This window comes from Python bivittatus, unplaced genomic scaffold (assembly GCF_059951505.1).
Source record: "Python bivittatus isolate LINGU-HERP-01145 unplaced genomic scaffold, Pbiv_v1 ctg000020_np1212, whole genome shotgun sequence".
Lineage (NCBI taxonomy): Eukaryota > Metazoa > Chordata > Lepidosauria > Squamata > Pythonidae > Python > Python bivittatus.
In genome coordinates, this window is record NW_028277030.1 from 56,998,474 (window position 1) to 57,017,445 (window position 18,972).

Below are 18,972 nucleotides of genomic sequence, written 5' to 3' on the forward strand. Positions count from 1 at the left end.
ATCAGCTAGGATCTGTATCCCTTCTTCATCCTGTCTATCCATAAATTCTTCCATGTTTTTGTCTACCACATGTGTCACTTCTTTTTTATAATCTTCTTCAAAAAATACTTTTACAGATGCAGAGTTCTTCAAAAATCCTTTGAAATGTCTCAAGTGTCATACATCATTTTGCAGATTTTATTTTTCCTTTTCCTGCTTGGAACTTTAATCCCCTCTAGTGGCCTATTTCTATATTCATAATGTCTCAGGTTTCATTATAGTTTTCAACTTTCAACCAATGATCTCTAACCTGATAGACTAAACAATTTGTATTCCCATGGAAATGTTTTGTTTACTCAATTTTTCAACAATCATAGCAAAAGTCCTAATATTCCAAATTTGTCTGGTCCCTTAATCAGTTTAAAACTTTCTTAAATTCTTATTCAGCTTTTTGCCATTTGTTTTATATTCTTTAAGTTCTTTAAATTGCTAATTAATTTTTCTTCTATTTTGGGATGAAATTTTACTCACCAGGTAGTTTTTCAAACTTGCTGTTTGGAAGACCTCTTTTAACTGTAAAATAATTGTAAATCCAAAGGTGATTAGGAAGTGAGATTAGATGAACCCGGTATCCTTAAAGGCTCCATTGTGGTTGAGAGCTTGATGGCTTCCCTCATCTCCCGGTGCTCAGACCCGTGGGATGACCACTAACCTGTGGTTTCCTTGTGAGGAGCAACTTTCCAGCACACAAGTGGGCGATTATCTATCTTTTCCTTATCCGGAGAGGTTCCGTTGCACTGAGCTTACTACTGATCTGTCATTGCCGCGGCAGTATCTCCGCTTTTTCAGAGACATATAGTTCACAATTTTCCTCATCCAGAAGTCCACTAAATTTACTATTCTCATTATCTGTGCTGTGCCAGAGGAGCAGTCAATATTTCTTCAATTACCCACCGCCATCCTAACAAGACCCTTTCTACACAGACAGCTTCTATCACCGCAGGTTAGTAACAGAAGTTAGAGAATGTAAAATGATTTACTGTTAAGAGTGTGATAAGATATCCTAGTCTAGAAGTGGGCAACTTGTGGCCCCCAGATCACATCACACTGATTTAAGGTAGTGCAATTTACCCCAGTTTTTGATAAAGTATGGAGCATTTGATCTTTAAACCCTCCCTCCCTTTTCCCCTGGGCCATCCACTCCAAGGAATGTCATTATATCACCAGATACATCCTCTGCTTCCTTTGGAAGTAAAATAAATAAGACACAATGAAATGAATGGGTGGCCCTGAACCACAAAAAGCTTGCCTGCCCTTCCCTTAAACCCACCATTGAGTGGAAAGGAAATTCCACTGAAACACGTCCTGGAAAATAAGAGTTAAAATCAGAAGAAAGTAAAAAGTCTTGGAGAGTGGTTAGATGAAAGGTCTCACTCGTTTTGAGAGAGGGAGAGAGGGAGAGAGAGAGAGAGAGAGAGATGCTCTTGTAAAATGGTTGCACAAAATAAACATTTCCCAGCAGACAAGCTGGAAGAGCTTTAAAAAATAAAAGGTAACTTGCCCAACCATCTAAGTAGGGTCTGGTCTTTAAATGCTAAGTACAAGAAAATATTCATTTCACAAAGGATAAATGGTGAAGCACAAGCACCCATCCCTCCCTCCAAGAACAGGAAAGACACCTCAGAAAATAAGCTATCTATACACCAACACACAATAGCCCAAATTCCTTTATTACTGTTTACCACCACCTCTAACTGCCTGATGTAGGGTGCTCACACCACCCATTTTAGCCCCCTAGTTACCACTTAAAATATACTGATTTCTCATGTTCAAAATGAAAGGGCACATCCAAAATAAATTGCTGAATTGCACCCATCTAAACAATTCACACTTTTTATTTTCTAAGGATACATTTGGGAACCGCACAGAGACTTTGGAAGCTGGAAGTTCATTTTGCAACATGCCAGGATTACAATAAATAATTAATCTAGATATTAAAATTAACAGGAGCAAGTAGCATGGTAGTCACTAAGCAAAAAGTTGATTAGCATAATGCTGTCGACAGCTCCAATGCTAAATCTTAGCTATTTAGACAGGTGCAAGGGATTTAAAAAGGAGACAGGCCTTTTCAGTTGTGGCCCCAATGTTATGGAACACTCTCCTCCTGGAGGTATGAATGGTTCCTAATCTACAGTATTCCAAAACACACCAAAGCAATCATGTTTCAATGGGTATTGGCCCTTACATTAACTGAGCAGGACCTCTGAAGCATTAGGTTTTTCTTATTGATTTTTATTATGCATATATACTTTGGATGCACTTCTTTGGACAGTTCTACCCCACCCACAGTCCATTTGGATTGTGCTGAGCTAAAAATATTGTAAAATTGAATGAATTGAATAAATAAGTAAATAATACAGGGAAAATGTATTAAACCTGTTCTACCCTATAACCCATCCATATCAGTCTGCTTAGTTAATTAAGTAAATGTTTATGATCTTATACTATTAGAACAAGCACAGAAGACACTGATAAACACTAATACTGATAAACACAACTGACCAATGGTAAATTACAATAAAATATTTCACTTTAATGAATATTTTTCTCAAGGTTCAGGCACCAGAAAATGATTCCCTCCCCAATAAAGGGAAATATTCCTCTAAAATAAATATACATGTTTTCAAGGCCATGAAATTGTAAATACTTCAGCTGTGACTATATTGTACATTTGAAATGTATAATACAGTATTTTTTTATTTCCAGAAATTTTTTTTGCCAATAAACCTTTTAAATGTTTAGCTATTAAATAACTAGAAAATTTAAAAAAAAGTATTTATTTAAACTAAGCAGGAAAAATAAATCACATTTGCTATTTTGCACACTAATTTTGTTCAGTATCCCCTGGAGAAAAAAATAAATACATGTCCCTTTTTTTTTTCTTTTGCATGCAAGAAGATACATGGTCAGAGGAATACAATATTTCTACCATGCTTAGTATTTATGTCATCTTATAGGAATGAACAAGCCCTTGGAAGTTAAAGACAGTGATTCTCAAAGTGCAGATCTCTGACTAATCAATGGAGCAGACTAATATATCCCTGCCTATTATAACACTGTCAACTAGTGTTATAGTGCTGGACCACAATCCTTACTAATGGGACCATGTTTCTCATCTGTTACAGCTAGAACAGCTTCAGAATGATCTGAAAAAAACAAATTAGAGAGATGGACTGGGATGGAGATTTAATGGAGAAACACCATTTAAAAACTGAGTTTCAGAATTACCTCTAAAAAAGTATCCCAGGCTTATATGGCATAGAGGAAGGAGACAGACTGGATCTTTTGCAACTTGTACAAGTCAATGCTACCTGTGGGCTGCAAATGAAGACCATCTCCTAACTACCACCACCTCCCTCCTGTTGACAGGTTGCTAAATGCTTTTTGCCATAAGGAATTGCACATGAGTAATCAGCGACGTTGTCCTGCTTCATTATGCCATTGTATACCCATAGCTTCCACAATGTAATGCCACAAGAAGTCTGTCCTTAAGGATTTCTTTCTTAGGATATTCAGGCAACTTCAGCATATTGATACTGAAATAGGAAAAAAAAAAAAAAAGAATCACCATCAAAACATGGCTTCTGAAAGTAGAAATTTGCTTTGCACGAGGTAATTAATGTGACACCACACTTTCAAATCGGCATTCAAATCCCCAACCGCCTGAAGTAAGGCATATCAGAAGGAATGCACTGCATTGCAGTCCGCTTTAGTATTCCAATGTTATCTAGCAAAAACAAAAAAATCTTCTATGAAATGAAAACGCAATAGAACAATTTTAAATGAAGGATCCTTTAGTGATTCTATACTGCTGTCCATTACACTCTACTACTAGAGTTACATATTTTTCCCAACAAAATGGAAGAGATCATTTAAATACCTATAATTTTTGACAATGAGAATCAATTCTACATTGAAAACAACCAGAAACGTGTCCTTCATTTAAGTTATGCAAGGGTGTGCCTAGGCGAATAAACTCTTGCCTGGGACCCCAAAAGAAAAGAATAAAGAAAAACATTCTGTTCTTAACGGATTTCAATAACCTACCATGTACTTGACGTGGGTAGCAGATTTGGGGTATATGGCACAGCAGCAATTGTGAAATTTTGCAATCCACTACCACCCATTATATGGGCAAAGCCACCATGGGGTACTCTGGAACTGAAAACATTCATAATAAGTAACTTAAGAAAAACTACAACATCCTTAGGGCATGAACCCTGCAATTTTATGCTAAGGCATAAATTGTTAAATAGATCGTTTGGCCCAGGGACCATAATCAATCAATCACAAGAAAAGGAGGCCATTGTTCTTTAGGAAGGATAAGGTTGGCAGCTATCTCCTCAATATGTTGCAATTTCTTATATAACATCGAATTCTTTCCATTTATATAGCTCTCTAAGTTTTCAAATGGAGCTTGTTGGGAGAGCAAGTTCTCATAGAACCACAAGTAAAGAGCCTGATACCAGACTAGTTCATTGCTAAACAAGAGAGGAAGAAATGGTCAAAGGAGAGGGCTTCTAGCCTAATATAGCATGCAGCTGAAAGAAAGAGGCACAAGAGTTTGAACCTTGCTTTCCTTATAAATAGGCTTGCATTTGATACCTAGCAGCCGTTGGGATTCCTTCATAATGTCTTTCTTAGCTTTTCTGTACTATAAACCTACCATCGCCTTTCTGACATCTGCATTTTGACCACAGTCCTTTGCAACAAAATTGCAACATGTAATTTCTCACATATCGGAGCTTCCTGTGATTGGAATACTTCTGCAATCAGACACCTCAGTTACAACGCATGAACCACTAGAAGTATACTAGTCCTTTCTAGACAGGGATCTAACACATGGATGGCCAAAAATGGATGTTATTGAGACAGTGCTGAAGTATAGCCGACTCCTGTTTCAAATGGGTAAAGCAATGAATACAACTTGTATAACTACATTTCACTAGATGTTATTTTACTGCATGGAATCAAAACACCAAATCATGATAGCCTGGTTTCTGCCTTTTTTATGGAGCAGAGTGGTGACATGAATATTCACCCTTTTTTAACCAAGATCAACTTGAAGCCTCGGAATAGTGGATAATCTTAGAGAAGCCATTTTTTTTTTAATCTTAACCCCCTAAACCAGGATAGGATACTCTGCAAAGTTATAAGCACCTGGGGGGGAAGGGGGGTGTCACAACTTTTTAAAGCTTAATCAGGATTACAGTGCAAAAGGGGAACACTGTTAAACTTCATTCTACCTCTGCAAAGCCACAATGAACAGCTGCAGTACCACAAAGTTTAAATACAGCACCCCTGTGAGATTAAAATTATTAGATGTGGCATGTTTATTTCTTGCAAACCTAATTTCGATTAGGTTAGTTAGGGGCTCACACAAATTCGGTTATTATTTGGGGGGCTTCATTATTGCAGTCTAAGATAACCCTTGTCTCCAACTAACAAAAAAGCCACAATAATCACACGTTCTGATAAAGAGAAATACACACAATGTTTTTCCTGCAATTTTCAATAGAAATTGTGGAGTCCTTGGGGTTCTCTGAGCTTGGTTCTTTTCTTGCAAACGTTTTATTACCCAGCTAGGTCACATCTTCAGTGCTAAAATGGGATGGGGTTTGCTCTCTCTTTATATAGTGGCCTGCCTTGCCAGTGCTGCTAAAGGTGGGGTTTTGTTCTGCTCCTCTGGTAGTTCTTTGATTGGCATATGTTTGCTGCTTGAAATTAAACTGAAATTAAATTAAATTAAATTAAATTAAATAGAAATTAAATAGAAATTAAAGAGTTTTTGCAAATGCTAAACTCATTCAGATGAGGCACAAAAAAGTAAAGCTTTCTTTCCTCTTCTCTTAGATAGGTGCTAAACATCTGCTAAATGCAACCCATTAGGGTCAGGACAAGACCCCTTAGGGAAGATCTAGAACTGGTAAGCTGAACTGAAGCCAAAACAAGGTAACTCTGTGCCAGTTTCCCCTCAAAGCTTTCACTGGAAGACCCCCAGAATGGAGGTGTCACATCATACTTTCATCAGCTGTTCTGATGGGAGAAGGGAAAAATATCACAAGATCGTTACTTCTATTAGCATCCCTGCGCTCTTTATTACATCTAGGTCAAGTATAACATGTTTTTCCACTATATAAATGACATTTTCAGTTCTAAACCATGTAAGCAGTACATCTACACTTTTGTGCAACTAACATTTTCATTTTAGCAATGAAACTATTGAAATATGTGAAACATGTAGCTAACCACTGCAAACAAACATTGAATATGCATTAATATGCTGCAAGGTGAAACAGTAACTAGAAAGCCATATAATATACAAATTCTTTATGAGCAACAGAAATAAATTTTTAAGATTTCTACATTTCTAATATAAAGAGTAACTGCTAAAAGTTCCAACTTCTTTTAAGTAATTACAGAACTAAAGTAATGGCTTTAGGGTAAAAATGAAGTTGTCTTACTTTCCGTACTGTTCTGTGAAACAGTATTCTTTGCAGAGCTGTGCAGTATTTCAACACATAACACCCTAAATATCAATATTAGATACTGGTTTTGCTGAAGCAGCGTTCGCAAATGTTTTATCTTACTGGAGTCAGAAATACACGGTAAAGAAAAACACTTCATTAACTATTTTACAAGCTTCTATTAAAAAGATTTAAAAGCAATGATTCCATGTTTATGTTTCTTAAGAACCCAGATATATTGAGGGTTTTAATCTATCAAAGCAGGCTGTGAGGAAAGCTAGATTTCTGCTAAGAGAAAACAGCTTTGCAAAGTCCAGCCTTCTTCCAGGGAAGGCAACCCTATATTTCAGGAACAATTTTTAGGGGAGCATGAGGAATGAGAGAAAGCAAAAACAGCAAAAATTGGATTTCCCATCTTGTATAGCCATTGATGGAAACAACCCAACATGTCTACACTACTTTTCCAAAAGTCAGGTAATCACTTTTTCATTTCACATCATAAGAACTACAGAATAAAAAGCCATATAATCAATCAACTTATTGATTTTTTCCAAAAGTTTTTCTTATCTCATATATTCTGGTTAAATTCTTCAGTTTTGCCAGAAAAAAACAATAGCTTCATTGTAAAATGTAGTGCAAATATACTTTGCAAAGAATACTGGGGGGGAAAGGCCACTATATCAAGGGTTTCAGTTTGTGGTAGACAGGTTGCACGGTAATTTGTTAAAACCTTAATCTGAAGAGGAACAGCACAACTGCCTCTCCTGCCGCACTGCATTAGATCTGGGCCAGCATCAGCATCTACTCTATTTTCCCTTGGGAGAAGAAAGAATCACGCCTGTCATTTGTCAGAGCCCAACACAGTGCTACTTGGGTTTGGATGGACTGGGCTGGAATTCAAAAGTACTCCTGCCTGGCCCATCATCAGCAAAATCCACCACCAGAAGGAATGATTCTGAACTTTGGCTGGGGAACTCTGGAAGTTGAAATCCACACAACTTAAAGTTGCAGAAACACTGACAGAATAAGTGAGGTATCATCAATATATGAATGATAACCAGCTGTATATCTTGGTATATCTCTACCCGGAGTCCAGTGGGAGATGTAATAGAATCATAAGGTTGGAAGGGACCTTGAAGTTCAACCTCCTGCCTAGTGCAGGAATCTCATACCATTCTGGACAAATGGCTGTCCATTCCAGTAGAAGTCCTGACTTGGGATTGGAAGCTATCAGCATCCTGATGGAGGAAAAACAGACTCAGACTCAGCCCAAGCAAGACAGAGGGGCTCTTAATTCAAAGCTAGCTGATTCTAGGATTGTACCAGCTTTAACTCTGGATAGAATCGGGTTTCCCCTGAGAGAGCAGGCCTGGAATCCAGAGATCTTCCTGCTTTGTCTGGTGACCCAGGTGCAGCCATTCTTGGAACAGGAGCCACAAATCAGTGTCACTCATGTACTCTTTTGGAGGAGTTGTCTTAGATTCAAGGTCGTCATTCTTTCTGGTAAATCCAGCATTATAACTATGATTTACAGGTCATGTTACCAACTGAATATTTCAGTGTAAAACAAGGAAACAGGTCCAAACAAAAAAGTATTCATTTCTTAACAATATTAGATCTATAATCTGAATTTAAAAAAAAGAAATAGAATTTGGTTAGACATCCAAAAATCTCAGTAGCTACATGATCTAGAATTCATAAGAACTATAGAAATATTGCCCGAAAATATCATGTTCTTATCTGGAACAGAGGATTTCTAAGCCATGAAGTTGACACTTAATAAGATGATGAACATTTCAGACCTGGATTATTCAGAGTATCAGTTATATATTATTGTGAATGTAACATTTTGTGGAAGAACCATTTCTGTACTACAACTGCTAATATTAGCAAGGAATGTGCATGATTTTATTTATTTTAAAATCTTGCCTTTATCATTTTTAAAAATAACTGAAGGCGGCGAACATACCTAATGCTCCTTCCTATTTTCCCCACAAATCTCCACCATATCATGAATACATTACTACAAACAAGTAAAAACAAATTATATTCACCTGCCAGTGACAAACTGCAATAGCAGCACCCGTTCTTCTTGAGTCAGTTCTTCTACAACTTCCCAAAACCACTAGATGAAAAATAAATCAACTTAGTTTTCTTCAGCTAAAATTTAGCTGCTAGATGCAAACTAAAAAATGAATGAGTTTCAAATTATGAACACAGACCTTCAAAACAGAAGTTAATAGGTAGGCTGTCTACCCAACTGAATAGTGTTCAACCTATTCCTGAGGAGATTACATTAGATTCTTACATAATTACACAATTAATATAATTACAATACAATTGTATATTATATAATTATATTACATATCCTTTACATATAGTAATTACCTTAATATAATTAAGAGGATATTCTTCAGGGTCATGAATGCAGTTTGGAGTGTTCCTAGACATCTTCTATTGTCACTGGAAGAACCAGCAGTCTCAATTACTAGGAACACTTTATCAGCTCAGGATGACACTCCAACTGCAATTCTTTCTGGGCAAGGAGAACTGGCAATTTCTTACTGAAAGGCATGATACTTTTGAAGAGAGTTTGAAAATGTCATGTAATCATATACAGCTGCTAAGGCACTAATTCTGGTAGCCAATACAATTACTGATACAGTAATTCCATAAAGCAGCACAGATTTTGAATTCAATTCAGGCCAAATTCATTGTGTTGGTTACGACTTCTCAAATCCTGAACTACTTGCAAAATGAAGTTATGCAGATGGGTGAGAGGGCTCTCTCTATTGTAACGCTAAAACATTATTCTGGGGGGCATATTCATTCTTAATAGTTCAGCTTTGATTTTAATTGCCCATATTACACTGAGAAGATAGATATGTAGATATATTCACACACGCATGCACACACACTTATAATGTACACACACTTACATATACATATACACATATGTAAAATTTCACTTTTTAATTTTTTTTACTGTGCTATTATGGATTTCTTTCCATGTTTTACTTTTTTAAAACAGTTCTGAAATCTGTCCCCAAAACTCTCATTAATAAGCAGATACAAATATAATAACTACATTATCAAAATTATATTTTGATATGTTCAAGCCAGTCTCACTATGCCTCATTTCCACAACACTTGGAAAAGCCTGGAAAGACTGGTAATATATTTAAAAAAGAAGAAAGCAACTGGCTGAAATACATTACTGTATCAATTCATCCCATGGATATATACCGTACCTGAATAACTGGGTCATCTCTTTCATAACCACTTGTATATTCTGTGTTTTTAATCCAGTCATTCACATCAATTTCTGGCATGCCTGAAAGCAACAGTTCCTTTTAAAAAAGGAAAAAACCAAATTATGATTGTGAAGATGACAGGTTAAACTGTTCACATTTTTTTAGTTATAAAGCAGTTTGTGTTTTTCTGAAGACTATTCATCTTCGAAAAGAAATCACCTTCCATGTTATTGTAAAGATAGCTAACATGACCCAGAACATTAGGATTTCTAAGTCAACATGGAATCATTCAACTGTTGAACACAGAAAACTGAAAGCTACAGTACCAGCATGTGACTGGTTCTTTGGCACTTAGATTACCAAAAGAAAATAAAAAAATTAAGGTATATAAAACATTCTACCCACTTCCAACAAAATAAAGTGAAACCGTTGTCCAAATTAATAATAAATTCAGTCTTTTAAAGTTGCTACATTCTGCACCACCTCATTATAGAAATTATAGGCTGCTCAATCACAATATAATTTTACTTACCAGTTCATATTCATCAAATAGCTGTACCAAAGAAGGAGGGATGAACGTATGGAAGCCTTGCAGAAAAGCATTTATCTGAGGCTGAATGGCTCTTGTCATTCGAAGCTCAGTCACAAGTTGAACGTATTCAGCCTGAAAAGAAAATTGGGAAATTATTAAATAAATGACTGTATTTAATCTAATTAAATCAAATTTTATCTTTGTCCAGGTTCCGTTTACTTCTTTGTCTGGTGCCACCCACTCTGGAACTGCACCCCACTTATACCCTTATATTAAACAATTCTGGTAAAACTTCAGAATTTAAGAAAAAATTATCAGACCGTATTCATATCATTTTGAGTTTTGAAAGCCATTGTGCAAGTACTTCTAGTGGCCCTTACCAATCTAGGGCTATTTGCAATTCCACATTCTATTGTACGTTTCATACACATATGGTTCCTTGATTGAGAGCAACATTTCATTCATTTTTATTTTAATGGAAAGGAAACTGAATATATGCAGAAAGCTATTTTGTAATGTGCTCTAAGTGTTTAAAATATAAAACTTACAGGAAGGAGAGATTTTCCTTGGGCACATTTTGTTCACACATTAATCTCACTCCTCAAAAGAGAAGTAAATGTCACATTTTGTATTTTTCAATTATTATTTTTTGCAATATATACCTGTAACACTTTAACATTCATCCACATCTATTTTTTTTATCCGCATAAAATATTTATATAAAAGGAGGTTAAATAACAAAACTTCTCTTCAGTGTGGTTTCCTATACAAAAGGAATCTTTTACTTCAATTACACAACCATGTTCCTACAATCAGAATTACTACACTATATGATTTCTTTTAATGTACACATTAGGATGGGGAAAACACAGCTTCTCAAATTTAGGCCTAAGGACCCAAAGGTCTCCCAGGATCTTACTGCTGAAATTTGGCAAAATAATGATTTTAGGCTGTACAATTTCTTCATCTTTTTGAAAATAATGATTTAAGCTTTCAAATAGGTGTGTTAAACTGACCTTAACATCTATTCAGGTAAAAAGAAAAAGAAAAAAAAACCTCCAGAAACAAGGAAAACAGCATCACATTTTAATCCTGCATTAAATCCGCCCCCTGCAATACTTGAGGCAAAAAATTGTTTTAAAAAAAACCAAGAAGGAAGTGTCCCTCCTTCTTAAACAGCAGAAAGGGAGGCAAGTCAACCAGGCTTCACTATATACCAGTAATTTGAGAAATGTCTAGATTCAAAACTACAATAGTAGATAGTTTCTGTAATCCAAACTACCACAGAAAAGAAATTCTCAAATAAGTTTATATTAACTTACCCATACAAGAGAGTTGAATTTAAAAAAAAAGAGAATATACTAAATTCTCTCGTGTATCCTATGTTTACTTAGGTGCCAAGCCTTTTCTTGATGCATGCTGTAAAATCTATACTATGGATCAAAAAAGACAATTAAGTGCCTTCCAGATGTATTTAGTTTCAGTTCCCAACACCTCCAGTGAACTTTTGGGGGGCAAGAAATTGTAAGAATTGTAATTCAGCACCTTTGAATGGTACAACTGATCAATGGTACAATGGATATTGATTATAATAACAGTATGTTAAACCATAGAATTAGACAAGGCCTTTTAGGCCCTGGAGGCTAATCTCCTGCTCAGTGCAGAGTTCTAAATTAAAGCATCCTGGACAGATGGCTGTCTAGCAATAAAATAAAGCCAAAATAACATTTGGCTTTTTTGCAGCCATATCATATTGCAGAATCATATTCACTTTGTAATCAAATGCTACTCCAAAATCTCTTCCACAAATACCATTACCAAGCCAAGCGTAACACATTAATTGCTAACTGATTTGTTTTTTGTCAAGCTGAGGTGTCTCTTTTGCAATGGTTCTCTTTTCTCATCTACTTTTCCAGGGTCTTTTAGATGTCCCATCACACTTTCTATATTTGTCTCTTTTAAATTTCATTCAGTTTGTGGCGGACAAAATAAATCTAGCAAATAAAATGGAGGCTGCGCGTGACCAGACTAGACATGACCAGGGTCAAAGCCAGCTCCTATATTTGCCTAATCCCATCAGACCCAAACTGACCCTCCCTGCCCCAGACAAAGCTCCCCTGGAGTCCCATCTAGACCAAAAAATAGAAGCCTCCTCACCAGCTCACAGCACAGTGCAAGGGCAGCCCTAAGAAGGGACCTGCAGCATAGAGAAACCCCAATGCTCCATCCTCCATCAGCTGATGACCACAACGTTCCACCTCCTTTAACAATGGATTTCTTCAGCTCTGCTGCCCTCCAGAAAGGCCCATTTTGCCTAACCATAGAAATAATCCCAGGTAGAGGGACAAGAACCTGCCTAGCTTCCCCAAACTGGCCAGCAAATTAGATCTCTAGGATTTCCCGCCTTGTAGTTCCCAATTTCTATAAAAATCATTGCTTTCCCATTGCTCAGGTCCCTCTTTCTTGCAAAGCAGGCACCCAAAAACCATTGCCATAAACATGGTTTCTTCTCCTTGGCGTTGTGCTCTGTACTTCTGAATTTTCCACAACAAATTGTTTTTCAACCCACTTCTCTAATCTATCAAGGACATTCCGCTTTTTATTTATGTCTTCTAGGATACTAGCCATCCCACCCAGTTTTGTGCTATTTGTAAATATGATGAACATTCCCCTCCACTTCATCATTCAAACTGAATCTTGGATAGTACAGGGCCCAGAATGGAAACCTGTGGCACTGCACTTGATTCCTCACAGCACTGGCAAGGAACAATTGATAAAACATTTTTAAATACATTGCCAAGCTAGCTGTGTTTCCACTTAACGATCATGCCATCCAGCCCACACTTCACTAGCCTGCTAGTCAGAACATCATGGGGTACCTTCTCAAATGCTTTGCTGAAACCAAGATATATTTATTTCATATATATAAAGGATTTAAAAAGGAGGGTACATGTAAATAAACAGGAAATTTACAAGTATCATAGAAATTAAAGTTTTTCAGTATACTGAGTATATTGAATTTTTATTTATTTATTTATATTTCAAATTTGTCACCGCCCATCTTACAGTGAGAGCGCCTCTCACTGAAACAGCAGTTAACACAATATAAATTGTACCGCAAATTTATAAACCACAATTATAAACTGCAATAAATTCTATCCATACTACTCAGAAGCTTGTTTTGATTTATAAAATTGAAATATTAAGACTTTATGCGAAGATAAATCCAAATTTTGATGGTGGTGCGAATCCATATATAAAATTGTAAGTTAGAAATGATTTCCAAATTAAGTTAAATTCTGTGTCAGATTTACTTTAAGAGACAAAGTTATTTTAGACACTGAAGCATACTCCCACAACTTACTTAGCCATTCTTTTACAGATGGAATCAAATGCCCTTTCCAATAAGAAGTGTAGAGTATCTTCACAGCAGTTAGCATATACAAAGATAGCTCAGTGTACTTAATATATGGTTTAGTAAAGTTTAATTTAAAAATATTGCAGGTTGAAAAGGAAATTCAACTTTTAAAATTTGTTTCATTCTGGTATAAAACATTTTTTCAGAATTGTTGAGCCTTACAGCATTGCCAACAAATAGGAAAGAATGATCTGGCCTGATCATTACATTTCCAACAATTTTCAGAAGATTAAATGTCTATTTTAGTTATCAGAACTTAAGTAATATACCAGCGATAAAACATCTTATGCCATTTTTCTCTAAGTATATTCAGTATAAATTTGATGCTCTTCTATTGAAATTCCCATTGTTGCATATCTATCACTATATCTAAATTCTGTATCCATTTAATCATACATCCTTTAACTTGTTCAGTTAAACTGTTGTCAACAATTTGTAAATAAGGCCCAGTAATGCTCCAAACTTACAAATTCAGTGAAGTCTCTTATGTATTCCCCTTTGTTTCTGCTGTTCTGTTAATACTGTACTACTTATTTAAAAATACTGAAATCAGTTAGGGAGACTAGGTCATTGCAAGAGTCTCAAAAGATTTTATCTTGTCTTAATAATCAAATCTTGCAATCTACACAAATTATTTCTCCACTGAGCAAAGTTCTTTGTGCTGTTCTCAACATGAGAATAAACAGTTAATAAATGTTAAATGTATTAAAAAGCAAGAGGGAACAAATCTGGACTGATTCTTTTTCTGTATTTATCCCAACTTTCAATATGCTGCTTCTTATTCCATGTTCTCTTATAAACTATTTGTATCAATGCAGACATATTTATCTAGACCATCTGGATCTTCCTTACTTCCTCTATAAAGGCGTCTGAGCCATAAGGAAATAAGATCACTTTGATTCAAGTTAAGCAGCTAGCTTGGCAATACAAGGTTTGGAGCTTGCCAATCCACCTAGCTGTTTGGAGGTTTGGGTCATCATTTCAGAGATATTTCCTTACCTAAACAGAGAAAGAGAAGGACCAAGGGCAAAAAAACCCAGTGGGAGTATGAGCGACTTGCTGCTGGCTTCCCCACTAACTTTCCTTGTGGGAAGCTGGCAGGGAGTGTCAGAAATCTTCCCTCCCTCCCTCCCTCCATTTCCACATATAATATAGGCTTGCACCATTTGCCCTCCCCTCATGACCTTCAGGAGAGCCCCTGTGAAGCCTGCTCCTCCTCCTCCTCCTCCTCCTCCTCTGACCAGAGGAACTACCTGACACTTTGCTGGGGGTAGGTGGAACAAAGGGAGCTGTGGACCATGAGGAAAACTGCACCTTTGCTCCCCATTCCAGTGTATCCCCAAGGGACCCCTCCTTCAAGGGAGGAAGAAGGCTCACCCGTTGACCACCAGTGCTCCCCAGCCAGCCCTCTCTCTCCAGCAGGCATCCAAGTCACTTCCTCATCCTTCCTTCAACACCCACAACCGTTAAGAGATTTCAAATTTCTGCCTCGTTTCCAAAGCAGCCAATTGCCACTTGCCTGTCAGGCCTTGCCACCTGGGTATTGGGCGCAGGGTACAAAGGGAGGTGGTAAATAGGTGGAGAATACCCCCATGACGATCATATGACCTGGGCTGACCAAAGTGGCGCAGCAGCACAGCCATGCTGAAGCAGCCACAAATTTCCCAAATTTCAATCCCACAGGAGTAATGGGTCCCGGATTTTGGATGCATTCTGTAAGTTAGCCCATTTGAGGTACCTTGGTTCAAAAACTGTTGCCCTGTGACACACCATTTCGCCCAGTTGAAGGCTACAGACACTAGAGTTTTAGTAGTATATACATTCATTTTAACAGCTGCAATCAATTCTTCCTAACCAAGACAACTTCAATTGCTTCCACTCTGAAATGTCTACCATTATATTCTTCCAAATAATTATTTTTATAACAGTCTTCATTAATTTTCATCAAATAAATTCATGAATATTTCATCTTTTTTGCAGTAATGTTTTTAGGAATATATTTTGCCTTTTCCCCTCTGTTTAAGTCAGCATTTGAGTTTTATTGTTGATCTGAAAACCTGATATAGCACACCCCTATATATATTCCACTACCAACACTAAAAAAATCCTTTGGGTAACTGTAAGTACAACATTATAAGCTTATAATTTCAGTGTGTGTTTTTGTGTTGCTAATTTAATTCCTAAAATTTTATTTCTTGACTTATTTTCAGTGCCAATGGATCTAATACCAATAAAGATAAGGAAGGAGAGAGAGGACAATTTTGTCCTATCTTCCTCAGAATACTGCTGTGTATACTGAGTATACTACTGTGATAACAACTATTTACTGTTTTCTCTTTACATACATGTAAAAAAAATAGAACTATAATTCATCCTTTTCAAAACTGCAAGCATGAAAGACCATTCCAAGTTATCAGAATCTTTCTCTGGATCAAGAAAAATCATAGTCACTTTCTGGTTTGAAAATTCATCATGCTGATAACATTCAAGATATAACTGATTTTGTTTTTCATGTATCTCTTTGATGTGTTTTTGACAAATCCACACTGATTTCTAATAATCATATCATTATTTTTCAGGGTGTTTACAGAGTTGTCATTTCATTAAGTTCTCTAGAAACTTTCCTGGGTGATGTACAGTTTACTAGATCCTTCTTTTCCCCCTTTTTGAAGACAGAGACATCACCTTCATTCCTTCAATCATTTAACACCTCACATATTTTCCAGAAACTATCAAAAATAACACATAAAGGCATCCTTCCACACCTTCTGCAATATATCTGGCCAAGTAAGCAGATATTCCCTGACCTTGATTCTACAAACCTCAAACTTCAGTCTTGCCCCCTTCATCTTGCTCTTCACAGTTGACTGGTAAACACATGATCTCTTCTCAGAGTAGGCTAAACCAGAATAGGATTTTTCAAAAATCAACACCTAATTCTTCTCTGATATGAGCAGAACAATCACCTATGTCTAATAAATTTGGACCCTCATTCCATCTGCAAAGCTCTTTTCTGCTGCCAGTGCAATCAAATACAGTAGGTTTACTAGCAGCAAGCAGAATTATACTACATGTGCTTTAGTGTTCTCTGTATCTAAGCACTTGCTACACGCATAGAATGATGGCATTGTTATTTCTATTGTATAATCAGAATATGTGGAGCTTTACAGAATAACCTATGTATAAAAAAGCTATTGTCCAGAACTTATTATTCAAGTTCTAAATGAAATGGAAAGAAGTGGAACAAATAAAAGAATTAAGAAAAATTATATTAATATGTTCAAGATGGCCTTTTCAATACATTCAGCATATTCAATTGGATTGTACTAGTAGAAGAATATAGGAGCCTCTGCTTCTGCAATCTAAACATTAAAAGTAAATCTCCATAATTAACTTCTACAATTGTAATCGATCCTCCTTTTTTTCTGGCAGATAGGATATGTAGGCAATAGCACAAGAACAAATTTATTGCCACAAGTCACATTTAAATTATATCCAAGGCTAGAAAAAGAACGTGAACTCAGAATTAGGGAATACTGTTGCACCATCTGAGGGTGCACACAGATAATGTGCCTTGTGCAATAGCACAATAGCACTGATTTGGGAATAAAATAAGTTTCATTATTTTCCTCTATTTTTGGTAGAGAGTCTATGAAATCTGCAGATTCTGTACAGGTAGTAACCCATAAGAAGCCTGACAAATTTTGGAAAATTAGATATGGGGATCTTGGTGCTAGTCTAAAATTCTACTTCAAAAAAAAGACTTTACAAAATGTGCCAATACATTTTTATTTTCTCCAGAATTAAATTATATTTCCAGGCAAAGGATTCAACATCTTTCCTCCAAAGCTCTTTTGCTGAAGAGTTCATAACAGACTACTCTGTGTTCCCCACATTCCTCCCCATCTTGGAGAAGACTACAGCTTTCTGCACTGCTCAGAAATACTTAACTGCTCACAAAGCATTATTTATTTCAGTTTCATTACATGGAGATGCCATGAAACGGGAGGATTTAACTTGGGTTTCAAATCTAATGTACTTGAATCTCAAGTTAATTCAGAAAAAACAGTACTGCATGTGTGAAATCATGTAAAAACTTTTTACCTTTTTCTTTTCCAGGATCTCAACTCCACCCAGTGACAGTTTTGTCTGTCTCCCCTTCTTCTCGGTCCATTCACTCTTGCTCCTCCTCCTTGTTACAATTTGATTCTCGTTCATTCTCTCTATATGATCAAACCATCTAAATCATCCCTTCAGGTCACTCATTTCTTTGGTATTCAGTCCAGATTCATTCAGCAATCATATATTCTTGCCCTATCTCTTCTTGCTTTACAACACACACATCTCAAGGAAGCAATTCAGACGGCAACTTACTTTTATGTTTCTCCTGTCATACCCAACTCTCACTTCCAAAGGAAGCTGAACCACGTTCTTACATACTGTCATTTTTTGCTTCTTTCAGCAAACATTCATCCCTCTCAAGACATCACATATTACCCACAACCTTCTACCAATATTTGCACATCTTAAAAGTTCTACATCAGTTTCCTCATTTTTAGTAAATATTCTACCAAATATACAAAATTCATCTATGTACTTGCTCTAGCTTTTTGTCAGTATAATTTGAGATTTTTCAGCTATGGTAAAAATAGCTAGCTGTCCCTCATGAGGCAACAGCTACAATATTAAAAAAAATGTCAAAGAAGATAGAGTATCTCTATGCCGATGTCCCCATTTTACAGGGGAAACAGCTATTTATAGTTATGTATTGCAATGGAAATGTTTGAAAATTATATCACTCTAACCACATAAATCAAGTAACATTTCCCTCAGAATCAAACCAGCACTAAAGATATTTCAAGGTTCCTTCAATAACTTGTCCTTGACTATAAGCCTTAAACCAATAAAGATGGGGAAAGTAAGGAGACATGTGATAAGGAAGAGGTGATTTTTCTTTTCAAATCCGTAGTTTAATGAAAGTATGCAGGAATAAAGAAATGCCTACTCATCTTTCAATTAGAATTCCAGTTTTTCACTTACTCGAGTAATTACAAATAAGCAAAACATTTAGAAGATAAGGACAACTTTGAATTCTAGTTGTGGCTGATGCTTTCTTTTATTTCTTCTCACAAACCTTCACATAAACAATCAGAAGCACCCTTGGGATTTGCTTCTTCTCCCATACACCTATTCCAACACAGTTCTTAATGCCCTGGACGTATACTTCCATGCATAACGTGCAGAATATGGAACTGGCTCCCA

General features: G+C 36.3%; 1 protein-coding gene across 5 annotated transcripts in view; it reads right to left on the minus strand.

Annotated features, from left to right (window-relative positions):
• Positions 1-1,832: 1,832 nt before the first annotated feature.
• Positions 1,833-18,972, minus strand: part of HACE1 (HECT domain and ankyrin repeat containing E3 ubiquitin protein ligase 1) — a 50,980-nt gene continuing 33,840 nt past the window's right edge. For 3 of the 5 annotated variants that reach the window (XM_025165503.2, XM_088138842.1, XM_088138833.1), the window contains 5 exons: positions 10,293-10,424; positions 9,758-9,856; positions 8,561-8,631; positions 4,087-4,200; positions 1,835-3,575 (listed from right to left, as the gene is read on the minus strand). In XM_025165503.2, the coding sequence (XP_025021271.1) occupies positions 3,473-3,575; positions 4,087-4,200; positions 8,561-8,631; positions 9,758-9,856; positions 10,293-10,424 (519 nt within the window). In that variant the 3' untranslated portion in view covers positions 1,835-3,472. Of the gene's footprint in view, positions 3,576-4,086; positions 4,201-8,560; positions 8,632-9,757; positions 9,857-10,292; positions 10,425-18,972 lie in introns of all 5 variants that reach the window. The other 2 variants (XM_025165501.2, XM_007426347.4) reach the window with 1 other exon arrangement.